The following is a 15,187-nucleotide window of genomic DNA, read 5'->3' on the forward strand; positions in this document are numbered from 1 at the left end:
ACTATGGACTGTTTTAAACCAAAATAAAGTTTTGATTATTTGACAGTGAATTACGGTATTATAATACCGGCCTAGGTTGACAGCAAGAACGAAGTCATTGTTTATTGAAAAAGATTTTACAAATTACCGTCTACGCATCTCAATAATACTGTATTATGAGCAAATGTTTTCATAGACTCTCTTCTCCCAGACGTGCTTTGGGGGTTTGTAATTTGAGCATGACCCGTCCGAGTTTTACAAAATTCCAAAACTGTAGCTTCTGAATGAGTAGTCCTGTGGAAATGTAGCAGGCTAAAGCTGCGGCGCGAAAACCTTACCTAGTAAGGGATAACAGACATTGGTCTAAGACCGGTAAAAGGTTTTTAATTTTTTTTATTAATCTTAGTTTAATAAAGGTGAATCAAAACAGCCGAGGCTGACATGCATGAGACCCTCAACACTTAAAAAACGGGAACAATACAAAAACGAAAAATAGAAAAACCAAAAAAAAAAGGAATAGGGGTGAGATATTTTTTTGTTGGAACTTTAAAAATATTAAATGATGTTGCGTTTTGGATTTCGAAAGGTAATGCATTGAGCAAAGACGATCCTTTGTATAAAAAACTGTCCCTGAATGTTTCAAGATGACGGGTTCCACACAGCAACATCATGTTCCAGTATAGAATGTATATATCCTTTATACACAACAAGAATATCAAATCAAGCCCAGTTTGATTCATTTTGCGCAAAACATAACATACATTAACACTTAAACTATAGCGCTCATTTCGGCGGCACTTTACATTATAAACATTACAGCTTGAAATAAAAAGTCTTTCGATTGGAGGGAATACATGTTTAAAATACAAGAAAAATGAATGCAAAGAGTATTATATTTAATTTCGGTACAGTGAGATTCACTCTTCCCTGACTTGTTGAACGGTCTTCGTAACTTGAACAACTGTTACTCTCCTCAACTAATCCATTTTGTAAGGCAATGATCTCTTTCAAACTTGTGTCTTCATAATAATTTTTATATCCCTAAAATCAAAGAGAAATACAGTTATTAAATCAATATTTCTTTTTTGTCCAAATAGGCCTAACTGACATTAAAGATACAAGTTGGAGACAAAAATGGAACTCAATGAATCAAAAGAAAAGGGTTTATTAAGAGTGGCGAAAAAACTTTCAATACAGGCCTACATTATTTTTACATTTCCCCTTTCAAAAGAACACAGCATAATTAATTAAGAATTAATTTTCACTAAACATATCACTTCGACTTGCCTATTTAAATTCACTATTATTATCGTAATACCATAATATCTTACCTCAAGGAAATTGCTTGTACACCGTGACATTCTGGGTGTATCATACCACCAGTTTCTGATAAGATTTCTTTTTTCATCTGTCCATTCTATGCTTTCTATTGATTCACGTACATCTCTACATAATTGTAAAAAAATGAGAGATTACATAATATTCAGCTGTGAGTAATTATTATAATAGGCCTACCCTTACTTGACTAGTGGTGGTGGTTTACGTGAAGTTTTAGTTTATTTGGCCTATGACATTTTCATACTGTAAACAAAAATATTCCATTCATTCATACGAGTAGACTATATGTTGACAAAGAAAGAAGGTGCGGTTCCTTTATAAATTCCAGATTTTAAACAAAAATTGCCATCCATAGGCAAGATTTGTCCGTAAATTACATATACAATTGTGGAAGGTAAGGACCGCATCAGCTTTTTCGAATTTCAAACATCGCCTTACGTAAGAAGCTGTATGTTGTTGAGCTATTAACCAAGATATATTACCACTAAAATACTTATATGTATTTATACATTTTAGTCGCGTGGACGCGACTCCATAGTTCACTATGTCGGTCGGTCGGTCGGTCTGTCGGTCTGGCTGTTGGTCCGGTATCACTATGCATTGTAGCACGCGACTTAATGGCTGTTGGCCTTGTTATAAATCAGATTTATCTTTGTATTTATCTTTGTCTATATCTGAAGTTGGTGCTTCTACGTGCATTTTAGGCAACTGTGCCCACTTATCACGGAATTGACAGATGTCTGACGCTTTTGCGATTCAATATCTATATCAATAATTGGCCAGAAGGTTCCGACCTATTCAATAATTTAAGAGGAGATTCAGAGTGGGCCTATATTTAATTAGGGACATTAGAACTAAATGTGATTAAAATATAAATGTACAATTTTAAGATAGATACATAAAAGTTGTTTTAACTGAGTTGAAGTTCTATATGATTATAGAATTAATATTAAATAATAAACAATAAAATGATGAAATGAAATGATGAAAGCGAAACAAAATGTTGAAAAGGGTACTGTAGTTCCTGGTCCTAAATTCCTATCTTCATTGATATGACCCCACTTTTGTCGACAGTGGTACAGCAGAATGAGCGTCATGGAATGGAGTTACATGACACCCACATTAAATAACGGACCTCAACAAAACCAATAATATTACCGTAACTTACTTTGAATTATCAAGGTTCAGATGAAGGTTCTTTTGTTGCGGAACGCTGTAGCAATTGCCAGCGTTTACTTTAGGATAGTAAAATATAAACGCCGAGCACATTTCATCTCTCGACGAAAGTCCTCCCTTGAAAATAATATATTGAAAAACAATTTAATAAAATATCGAACAGAGCAATACATTTTCAAAACTGCAATACAGTTGCTACGGAGTTAGTAGTGAAGAGCAAAAAATGACATTACTAAGCTTAATCAAGATTTAAGTATGTAGTTTTCAAACTGTATTCGTTACTTCGTAAATAAGTAATACTTTAATTCAGACTCCAATGTTTGTGTTGAATTTTACTTTAAAATACTGATTTGGTTTAAAGATCTGAATAGCATGCACGTATAAAGTTACTTCACATCGTGACCGGATTCGGTCCGGCGCTCTGAGAAAGTATCGCTACCATTCCGAAAAATATATTACCGTGTTGCCGTAGTACTTTTTAGTTTAATATACACAAATAATTTACACCATGAGGAATATTGTTAATAATAAGTAGGCCTACTTACAAATGTAACCTTTTCTCTATCCATCGTCTTGTATACACATTCAACTAGTAGATCATCTCCCTATAATATGTTTTGAAACAAAATGAATATAAAACAGTATTAATTTTAAAATATGTTATCGGGAAAAAACGATAGAAACGATAGTGCGGCACTTTAATGTGGAGTCTGAATGCAGGAATCTGTAGATATTTGAAAACAAACATGCACTCATTTCATCTATAAATACTGAATTTATTTTTGAAAGGTGAATTTAAAATAAAGTGATTCTTACCGGTTTGACAATCCACTCGTCTTTTAGGTATCGAAATTCTTGTAAATTAAAGTCATATGTTTTATCTCGTGAAATTTCGCCGATATATTTTCCATTGCGATAGTGTGTTAGGCGCATAGCAATTGCTGTAAAAAGTTGATTATTGTGTTGATAATTTAGATCTGATTTCTCATAAGATTGTAGTTTAAGAAAAATAGAGAATCTAATTTTAGCCATGACGTGATCTAACTAACCTGATAATAACCTGACAATTAACGCTAATCTAATTTAGCAATCTATATCTTCATAGTGTTTCTTTACGCTCAACTATGATCTAACCCTCGAAAAGTTCATATTATTTAAACTAGAAAAAATGATATAATAATATTTTGAAGCAGGCTATCAAAATGACAAATATGAGGCCTACATTCTATAGGCCTAAGCTACCCAAATGTTGACTATTTTTTCACAACGTGTAATTAAAATTTCCTGATAAACTCAAAACATCTACATAAACTATATATTATATTGTGGTAGATAACAGGAAATAATAAGATAGTCTTCAATTTAAATGTATTTGCACAACGTATATGTAGGCCTATGTATTAATATGTTTAATAACAATATCAAATTGTTAATCGGTAGAGGCACTAATAACCTTTACCAATGAAGGTATTGACTAATATCTCACGGTTGTCCATTATTAGATTCATCTCATTATGTATTTATATAGTTTCGTATTTTGGAACTGCGTGTAATAGCAAACATTGTATAAATGAGCAAACGTTCTCTCTATAAGAAGCATACCTGCTAAATGTGCATGGAAACTGACGGCAAATATCTTCATATCTTCCCCAGACAACAACTGTGAGATAGATTATCATGTTCAAATCATAAAAATAAATAAATAAATTGATACTTTACTGTTATTATGTGTTGAACAATTTAATTGCTTAGGGCCTAACCCAGCTCTCTAACCTACTGGGTTGTAGTGACAAAATGGTGGAGCATTTAAAACAAACTAATTTTAACACAAACAAATATACATAATATAATCTATATTATATAACACCTAAATAAATTCCTGTCATTTGATTGGACAAAGATGTGGGTCATGTAATAATACGCGATCGTTTAATAGTACTTTTTTTGTGTACGAAAAAAAAAATCTTTTCGCGTTTGGAATATATTTACGGGTGGAGTTGTGGCTTGGTGGTTATGATGCTTGGCAACCACTCCAAGGGTCCTGGGTTCAAGTCCCGTCACATGTCAGGATTTTTTCTAAGGACCAAATTACTCCACTCCCAAAGACTTGTAATAAGACTTTGTTTATGTAGAGCATCTTGTGTATATGTTTGTCTTGTGAACCTCTGAGGGTCCCTAATGATCAGCAATAGCTGGATGGATCACCCTCATTAAATATGGTTTAAAAAAAAAAAAAAATATATATATATATATATTTTGGTTTATACTAATTGCTTTTGAAATACAACAGCGCCACCTATTTTGTACTTTCGCCGCGATTTGAATGTTATGACTAGTTTAGCGATGAAGTACATTATTAGAGAGATATATGTACTAATTTAGATTAAAAAGGCATTTAAATTAGCTTTAGATCGTTTGTAGGATTTTGATTAATTAATAGGATAATTAGCCTGTTCTGTTTTAATCATTGTGAATTAAAGTAGGCCTAGGCCAGGCTAGGGCTACCTTTTATTTAATTCAAATGACAGGAATCTATTTAGATTTTATATAACAACAAATAATGAATGTTTTATATTCCTGTAATGGTACAAATAATGGCATTTGATGAATGATGAAAGGTTAAATATTAACTCGGCTTTGCCTCGTTGATATATAACCTTTCATCATTCACCTCATGCCATTATTTGTACCATTACACTCATAAACATTCATTATTTGTATAATATGAACGCCCATGGGGTTGGATATTTTAATATTTAATGTTTATACATTCAATCAATTATATTTTATGTTTAAAAATTGCACAACCGATGAAAATAGTTTAAGTATATTCCTGTGGTTAAACCACCACATATGTACAGTAGAACTCCCTTTTTTGGGAAACCCCGATTTAGGGGACACTGAAGGGAAATATTGATACTACGGCCAATCCCTCAGGGGACACGTCTATCAAGGGGACAATATTTAACCACCACAAAAACAACAAAAGAGACCAAATAATTATATCGTTATTGATACAAACTGGTTATCATAATAATGGTAGGCCTACTTTCTCTGGTTTTTCATTTTCATTACTGTATTCATTTCTCAAAATTGTTATTTTTTTCTTGTTTTGAGGCCTAAAAGAATAAAACTAAAAATAATACCTGCTTTGTACATGTGGCACTACAGGAACCATATACCTGAAAGGCTTCTTCTTTAGGTGGAATTATAAACAAAGATGATCCAGGGAAACCAATCATCATCATACTTGAATCATATTGACGAAGGGTTTGTGTATAATAAATACGAACTCCCGAGCTGTCACGAATACCTAACACAATTAAAATACAGTCTAATTTTAAGTAAATAATGGTAAAGAATGGGTTTACAAATAATCAAAATGAGGTAATGAGAATTAAAGAGGTTTTTTTCTCCACAAAAACATACAAAAATGAAGATAATAAAATCAGACCATTTTGCATTCACAACCAAAAACCCAACAAAATAATGGTTTCACTTATAAAAAGACAGAATAAACGGTAAGATATTATTGTCTTCCTGAAAAAAATAATAACAAATTGTTTTGTGAATATGCCATTTAATTTTACACATAATAGTTATCCACTTTGACCAAAAATTGGATGTAAAAGATATATAATGTTTACCTAAAAACCCCCCTGTAATTTTAACAGTACTATATATATATCTATTATATATACTGCAGCTTGTGATATTCGGTAGCTTAATCGCTGTATACCACTCATAAACATTAAGGAAACATTTAGTTAGCCTACCTGTAAGAAACTGAGGATTATCGTAGTGTATGTTTAACTGCAAATACTTTATCTCATTTTCACCGCCGATCCGATACCCCACATGCTCTGGAAACGTCAATGCCTATACAAAAGATTGGTATTTTAAACTTTTAAACAGAAAGGCAGAAACCATGTATAAATGCATAAATATAGTAATATGTAAGAACCACGCTAAAATATAACTAAATGAACTGACAGTCAATGGATAATATCGACTGAGCACTAACTGTAATAGATGATATACTACAAGACAAATTATGTACAGACTAATGAATGGATGTATTCACTTATTTACGAATGAATGAGTTCATGGATAGATTTAGTGAACGAACGACGGAGCTGATGGATGGATTAGTGAACGAACGACGGAGCTGATGGATGGATTAGTGAAAGAAGGACGGAGCCGATGGATAGAGTAGTGAACGAATGACGGAGTTTGGATGTATTAGTGAAAGAATGTCGAAGTTGATGGATGGATTGGTGAACAAATGACGAAGTAGATGGATGAATTAGTGGACGAATTACGAAGTTGATGGATGGATTGGTGGACGAATGACGAAGTAGATGGATTGGTGGACGAATGACAAAGTTGATGGATGGATTTGTGGAAGAATGACGAAGTTGATGGATTGGTGGACGAATTACGAAGTTGATGGATGGATGGATGGATCGGTGGAGGAATGACGAAGTTGATGGATGGATTGGTGGACGAATGACGAAGTTGATGGATGGATTGGTGGACGTCGAATGACGAAGTTGATGGATGGATGAATGGATTGGTGGACGAATGACGAAATTAATGAATGGATTGGTGGAAGAATGACGAAGTTGATGAATGGGATTGGTGGACGAATGACGAAGTTGATGGATGGATTGGTGGACGAATGCCGAAGTTAATGAATGGATTGGTGGACGAATGACGAAGTTGATGGATGGATTGGTGGACGAATGACGAAGTTAATGAATGGACTGGTGGACGAATGACGAAGTTGATGGATGGATTGGTGGATGAATGACGAAGTTGATGGATGGATTGGTGGACGAATGACGAAGTTAATGAATAGATTGATGGAAGAATGACGAAGTTAATGAATGGATTGATGGAAGAATGACGAAGTTGATGGATGGGATTGGTGGACGAATGACGAAGTAGATGGATGGATTGGTGGACGAATGACGAAGTAAATGAATGGATTGGTGGACGAATGACGAAGTTGATGGATGGATTGGTGGACGAATGACGAAGTTAATGAATGGATTGGTGGACGAATGACGAAGTTGATGGATGGATTGGTGGAAGAATGACGAAGTTGATGGGTGGATTGGTGGACGAATGACGAAGTTAATGAATGGATTGGTGGACGAATGACGAAGTTGATGGATGGATTGGTGGACGAATGACGAAGTTGATGGATTGATTACGGTGAACGATTGAAGGAGTTGATGGATATATTGGTGGACGAATGACGAAGTTGATGGATGGATTGGTGGACGAATGACGAAGTTAATGAATGGATTGCTGGACGAATGACGAAGTTGATGGCATTATTATAACATAGGACAAATGGATACAAATTAATGATTTATATGAATGCAATATAGTGTTTAAAAAAGATGGTATAAACAATTTATTTTATATAGTTATTGTTTGACTTACTCCTCCTCCAACGGACCATGCATAAATCTGTTTTGAACAGGATTTAAACATATACATATCTTTACTTTTTATATTAAGACTTCCAGTGCCATTAATCCCTCCAAGTCCATGACACTCCTTTACAATTAAATGATGAACAATTCCCTCATTTCCTGGTTGTATTACGGGATCAATCTTAAAAGAAATAATATATATAATCAGGAAATTCCAACTAATAAACCTCAATAACGATGACATGATGTTTTGTTATTTATTTATACTGAAGAAACGTTTATTATTAATTTCATTAACTTTATAGATTTCATAAAATAGTGTTCGTACCCGAATAATATGATTTTCGTTTGAAAGCCTTGGAAGCTGCATGTGGTAAAACCAGTAAGTTGTATCAGTATCATTTGGTACGATAATCTGGAAAATATACGAAATGTTTTAGGACTATAAAAATATAGACTAGTCCAGATTTGAGAAAAATGAAATGCTGTAGGCATTTCGTGTAAAAGCGAATAAACATGTGTTTTAGGGTAATTTCGGGGTGCTGAATTCAAATCTAATTTTCAGATCTTTACCCTTAAAATTTGAAATCCAAGATGGCCACATTTTAAACGTATTTTGGCTTATAACTCGACTTTTATGTAACATAGCAAGTTAAAAATGGTGTCTATACCTATGTATTTTGTCTTGTGACTTGACTTAAATGATGTAACATAGCAAGTTAAAAATGGTGTCTATACCTATGTATTTTGTCTTGTGACTTGACTTAAATGATGTAACATAGCAAGTTAAAAATGGTGTCTATACCTATGTAACATAGCAGGTTTAAAATGGTGTCTATAACAATAATATATTGTTATTAGAGTTGTAAATACTCTATTTCAGCCGCCATGTTTTTTTTCACATTTTAAGGGTGAAGATCTAAAAATTGGGCAGATTTGAATTCAGCACCCCAAAATTACCCTAAAACACATTTATTCGCTTTTAACACGAAATGCCTACAGCATCTTATTAGAGTGGAAATATGACTAGTGGACTAGTCTAATACGAACAAATGAACATCAATTAAAACGTGCTGTAATGAAATAAGTTATGTTGAAGTAGGAAAAATAACAATAATAGGAAGGCAATAAACGTTAACTACAAATACAGAAATACAAGCAACGAATAGGCATACCGGTAGGTAACGTAATTAGGTACTTCTCTCAATCTAAGCTATCATCAAATGTTATTAAAATGAAGAAACTGTATTACAAACATTGTTTATACAATACATGGTATACACAAATTGTTTATTCCAAATACTTTAGTTTCCAAAATAAATGTTACATTTTGTAACATTATAACATGAAAAAAAGAAGTGAATAAAAGTGGGTGAATCTCAAAAAGGTAAATTAGATAGGCCTCTACTATAATAGAGTTATGAAAATAAAATGATTAAAAAAAAATATATAATCTAAAATGGTTATAGGCCTATGCTGTAGCCTAGTACCGTATTTATTCTACAATTGATATTGGTATGTTTTGTGTTGTAGACTCACGTTATCTATCAGAAAGTCAAAACTGCTTGCGTCTTCCGGCAAAGTATCATTTGGAGGAATAACATCCATAAATATAATTGATCGTACACCTCGATGTCGAGGACCGTGATATGTTGCTTTCGTGTAATTAAATGGGTCCGCCGAGTGATATGACCAGATTACTCTCACTGTATCAGCCTGTAAAATAAATATAAGTAAACCTCCGTTTCGTGTTGCGTAAAACACTACAATTGATCGCAATACATTTTAATCCAATTTTAATTCAATCTAATCCAATCACATTGTCTTTTGAATAAAGCGTTTTACATAGACATGTATACGACAGGAACCATTGTACATTAATTTAAACGGCTATAACCTTTATAAATGAACGTATGACGTATTGATTGATAATACAATAAAGAAAAATAGTTACGGTAATGTCGTAATCGTTGACGTCACATGTGATCATTTTGCGTTGATATCCAACTACTGTTAAGCCATCTACCTCACTGCCATACAGCAATTCATAATCATTTTGTGTATCAACACGGGGTTCTTCGTTACCAATACAGTGACGATCCTTAAAATGAGATAACATTACATTTTCAATATTAATTTTGGCATGTCATAAATTAATCATATCTTACATAAACTACAATGTTAAATTTCTACGGTAGGCCTACACTTAAAAAGTGATATGGCAAAAGCCTGCTACAAATCATTATAATTGCAACACTGAATTCAGGTGGTGCATACAGTAAAATAGGCATGAGATGTAACGACAGTTAAAAGTGAAAGGTTCTGTAACATTTATGAATATGACAATAAAATAGAACTGAACGTTACCGAAATGTAAGGTACGCCGTCTTTCACCCATGCAAGTACCACATCAGATCCTCTCATTCCACCGTTACTTGAAAATCCAATTCCAACGTAGCCAGTTGTATATGCTCGAACTTCAAATGTAATCATGCTGTTGTCTGTGCTCCATAGTAGTTGAACATTATCCAGGGGATCTAGATATACTTGGTGGCTGAATTCCATCTTGATAGGAACCGTAAGTGAGCAAACGATTAACATTGACATGTACATTATACGTATTCCTTTGACAGTTTCCTTCCGGCTATTGCAATCACACCTATTGACTGCTATTGTTTCTTTGACGTGACAATATTTTATAATTCCCGATCCAGCCGTGGAAATACTATACACACTTTAACTGCTGAAAATGTAGAAACATAGTCACTTATGATTATGCCTTGCTGTTAGTAGGCGAAACGTCAAGTTCTCTATAAATGTAAGTACCGATATCATCTTACAAACTTGACACTATATTGGATCATATAGAAGTAACTTTTTATCACATAACATAGTCTTTTAAAAACATATTTCGTTTTTCTTCTTCGATTGGCTTTTCAAATGTCATGTCATCAAAATGTCATCCTTTCCCAATTTTACCGCAGTCTCGATCTTGTAAATAATGTTCAGTATGTTTTTATGATGACAAATAAAATCAATCAATCATGAATACTGTAGTCCTGCTTACCTTGAATTAGGCTATATGGCCCCTATGGATAGTAGTAGGCTATATGGCCCCTATGGATAGTAGTAGGCTATATGGCCCCTATGGATAGTAGTATACAGATATTTCCAGAATAGACATTTGAGGAAGCCAATTGGCCAATCGAAAATCAGTCAAGTTGGGGCGTGAGGCAACTAGATGTAAACTCTTTGATCTGGCCGAGCAGCGTTCTATTGGTAGATTGCCTTTTCTAATACTCTCGGAAGTTATAACTAACCGTTTCGATCGTCGCAACGATCATGTTTATGGCACGCCAGGACGGACATAAATGCCGTACATGTCGAGTTTGCATTTCGCGCGTCGAGTTTATACACATTGCCCAATTTTTGTACATCACCAGGGGCGGATCCAGCGCAACTGTAGAGAGTCGACACCAACTCAGCCCCAACCATGGTGGGGCTGAGTCGAGGCAATTTTGAAAATATATCACCTCCATAGATAGTCGGAAATGGCACTCCCATGTTATTTTAAATGTATCAAAAATTGATAGGCCTACTTTAAATATGCCTATTAAAAGGTGGAATTTCCCCCTATAGGCCTTTTTTTAGTAAAAGCGTCACAACAGGGCGCTTCGCGCAAATCAGCGTTTGCACGGCTGAAAAAAGTGCTTGTCCAGGGCCGTCGACGGGACCTGTGGCGAAGCGAACTTTGTTAAATGAAGCCCCAGATGGCCGGAAATCATGTAGCATGCTACCAATGAGCAGAACGATCATACACACACCTAACTAATTATCGAATTTAATTAAACAACATTTTGTTGCCGATTTCATTCACACAGTATTTTGTTTTGTTGCGTTGCGTTGAAGTTCAATGCGAACGTACGTCTAGGGGAAGCCCTGAAAAAAGCTTATTATAGCTCAATATTATTTATTTACATCAATATTTTGAGGAAATTAATATATATATCAATATAAATAGGTATTGATACAGTTGAGTACGTATCGGTGGGTGGCCTAGAAAAAAAAATCGGTTTCTATAATCATGGAGTAAAGAATTTACTCCATGCTATAATGTAAACTACAGTACACAGTTACCATAGTATTAGTGTACTATTATTGTTAACATATCCTCTATGATGATGGTACACTATACTATATAGCCACACATACTGTAGGTAACCACGGCGTTCCATTATTGACGTATATAAACGGATAATAGGTAGGCCTACGTGGTTGTCTGGCGGTGTCCTTTGTACGAATCGTTCGTAGCTGTATGAGTACGATACACACGTCAAAATCAGGTTGCATCCAGGGACCAAAATGCGTTTATTTTTCAGGTGAAAATAGGCAATTCATTCGCAACTCTTTATTTATATACACGTATCGCTCGACGTTGATCGTTGTAATATGTCTTTTCTTTTGTTTAATCTTGGGCGACAATTACAACTGAATGAAAAAAAAATTTCGGGCGGCGGCAAAGTTATAACATTGCATGCAGGGGCCGATATATATGATATATACAACCTCATCTTCTTTATTGCAACATTATTTGGGCAGCCGACTACCCGTCAAACTTAGACAAACTTAATAAACAAATTAAACGTGCTGCCCGTATTATTACTTTCTCTCACTATCTTGCCCCTTCCCAACCTTTATTTTAAAAACTCAATATACTTAGTTTTCATGATCTATTTACAACACAAATTGCTTCCTTTATTTTTCAATTCTTTAATACCAACCTCCCTGAGACAATGTCTAATCTATTAATTCATCATACAATGAATTTCAGTATCTTGATGTACCTCCTTTTAGACTGAAAATTTCCGAATATTTTATTTCTGTTTCAGGACCGCGAATCTGGAATGATCTTGATGACAAACTAAAGCATTTTAAATCTCTTTATACTTTTCGTAAAAAATATCTTATTTCGTTATACTAATTTAAATATTATTATGATTGTAGTACACTGAATGTATCTATTTTTATTTCATCGTTTTTGTTTTATTTATTATTTTAAGTAGTAAATTTTATTAGTTTATGTGTATTGCTTCTGGGGTCTTTCTTGAGACAAGAAACTTGATTTTCTAGAGAAGACCCCAAATGATGACTTATTACCATGTTTCATTTAAATAATGTACACACCTATATATTACACTGTAAAATAATATGCCATTGTTGAACAAATAAATGTTTTTTGAACTTGAACTTGAAATATAATTATACTGTAGTCTGTTACTGTTTTTTACTCCTTTTTTTAAAATTCCTTTTCTTTTACTTTCTTTTTATGTTGTTGTTAAATATAATATAAGGGACTCCCCTGATCACTCCATATCGAGTTTGAACATCGCTCGTTTTCGGTGCCATTTCATGGTCGATTTTTTATTAAACGAACAATAGGCATACAGTAATTGGAACTGTATTTTACCGCATCGTTGTTGGCCTATTGTTTTCTTTATAGTTTTTAAACACCCTCGCATATTCAATTGTATCAAAAGCAAAGAAAAATAGACAGAAAAACTGGAGTTAATATATTTTATGTTAAAATTGGAGCCTTGTTTGGGCTGATCGGTGAAGATAAAAACCTCCTACTTATAGCAGCAAGTGAGATTTCATGTAAATGGAAATTTGATTTTAATTACACTAAATCGAATGTTCTTACAGGACAACAACGTGATGTAAAATCATGGTAAAATACTGTATAATAGAAAATGGAAATTAAAACGGCAATATAGGATAATATAGCATAATATAAACTCAATTTGAATAACAGAGTCTATTTTAGTGACTTGCCTTTAAAGCACCTATACGGCTAAAAAGCAATTATAGAGATCTAGGTTGGTATACAATTGACAAAACAATAATTTTAAAATTAGATACTACAATAAAATAAAAATTAAAATGGGTATATTACAAAGCAACTCATTTTAAATTATAATTTAGGCTAAACCTTGAATTATGATAAATGTTCTCATGTAAATTGTGTAAGGCAAACTATTTGGAGAATCGGATGTATTAGATTGCGATTAGAACCAAGTATTTGATGAAATTAAAATTGAACTATTTAAAAATATTACAGAGGATATTGGAATAACAACGGTTCAATAGATCTAAACATTCGTTATCTACGTGAAGACCTTTTCTCAATAAACTTTTATCTAGGCACATTTTTTTCATAAATAAAAATATCTAAGTTAATATATGAAAATATCGAAATTGTTTAACAGTTGCCCATGGCATTTATTATTATCTTATTTTGCTTGAAATTTTTACCTTTAGGTAGGCCTAATTTGTTTCTGTCTATGGTAGAAGCTCTCCTGTTGTGTGAGTGTATTTCTGCCTATACATATTGATTTTAGCAACAACATTAACAACATTCTGATGCACGCGAGAGATTTTGTTTCTTGTTTTTTTGTTCAACTTGTAATGTATAAACTTGTAAACATTTTATTGCACGTTGGTGGAATTCTAATACCTACGCAGCTCCTTGACATGCTCCATGACACAAGACTGTAACTTACATCCTTGTGCTCTTTGTTTCAAAGATTAATCATATTACTGATAGATAATAAATAAGTTTGTTATTATTTTTTACTTACTGTGACTTGAAGAATTTTTCCCTCTTGTAGGCCTATATTGTTGGCATCAATGCATTCAATTCAAGATAGTATGAACTTGGTTGGGCAGTATTAACGTTGTGTCGTCACAAGTGAGTGATCCAATTGTCTGATGGCTGGTAAGGATTTAGACAGGTAACTGAATTATTTCTTTTGTAGTACACTGTATTGAACATTAACCCTCAAAAGAGTGACCAATAACTTTATGGAGTAGGCCTACTTATATGAGATCGCATTGTTTGGCTGGATTTTAGTGTTTGACACAGTAAGTCAAGTGAGGACGTTGTATTGTCCTACTGGTGATACGCCCGTTAGAGCAGGCAATATCTGTATAATATAGGCCTATATAAATCCAAAGGCAAATTACTGAAAAAATGACAATACTGTGGATATCAGTGGCTGGATCTCATTGGAGATACAAAAAAAAAGCGAAAAGCTAAATCAAAACGATAAAGTAAAACAGCCAGAAATGTTAGCAGAGCTATCGGGCAACACTTGCCCTTCATATATATATATATTTCCTCCATGAGAGTAGGTACAGTACCGTACAAAGTAAGTTGTAAATAAAACGTGGTGCTGTCGTATTCTGCA

The 15,187-nt window shown here is 33.6% G+C and overlaps 1 protein-coding gene across 2 annotated transcripts; it reads right to left on the bottom strand.

Annotated features, from left to right (window-relative positions):
• Positions 1-494: 494 nt before the first annotated feature.
• Positions 495-14,696, bottom strand: LOC144836022 (DBH-like monooxygenase protein 1). 2 transcript variants are annotated; one of them, XM_078691194.1, is made up of 14 exons: positions 14,579-14,696; positions 10,308-10,683; positions 9,895-10,041; positions 9,480-9,656; positions 8,269-8,355; positions 7,948-8,121; positions 6,270-6,372; positions 5,640-5,806; positions 4,096-4,153; positions 3,310-3,434; positions 3,039-3,098; positions 2,486-2,610; positions 1,311-1,425; positions 495-1,020 (listed from the first exon to the last, which is right to left on the bottom strand). In XM_078691194.1, the coding sequence occupies exons 2-14, from the start codon at positions 10,551-10,553 to the stop codon at positions 838-840; spliced, it is 1,767 nt and encodes a 588-aa protein (XP_078547320.1). In that variant the 5' UTR covers positions 10,554-10,683; positions 14,579-14,696; the 3' UTR covers positions 495-837. The 2 variants fall into 2 exon arrangements, with proteins under 2 accessions (XP_078547320.1, XP_078547321.1); XM_078691195.1 differs by lacking the exon at positions 14,579-14,696 and adding an exon at positions 11,008-11,023 and having other exon boundaries at positions 10,308-10,505.
• Positions 14,697-15,187: the final 491 nt, after the last annotated feature.

The sequence above is a fragment of the Antedon bifida genome, chromosome 2, assembly GCF_963402885.1.
Source record: "Antedon bifida chromosome 2, ecAntBifi1.1, whole genome shotgun sequence".
In the NCBI taxonomy this organism is placed as follows: domain Eukaryota; kingdom Metazoa; phylum Echinodermata; class Crinoidea; order Comatulida; family Antedonidae; genus Antedon; species Antedon bifida.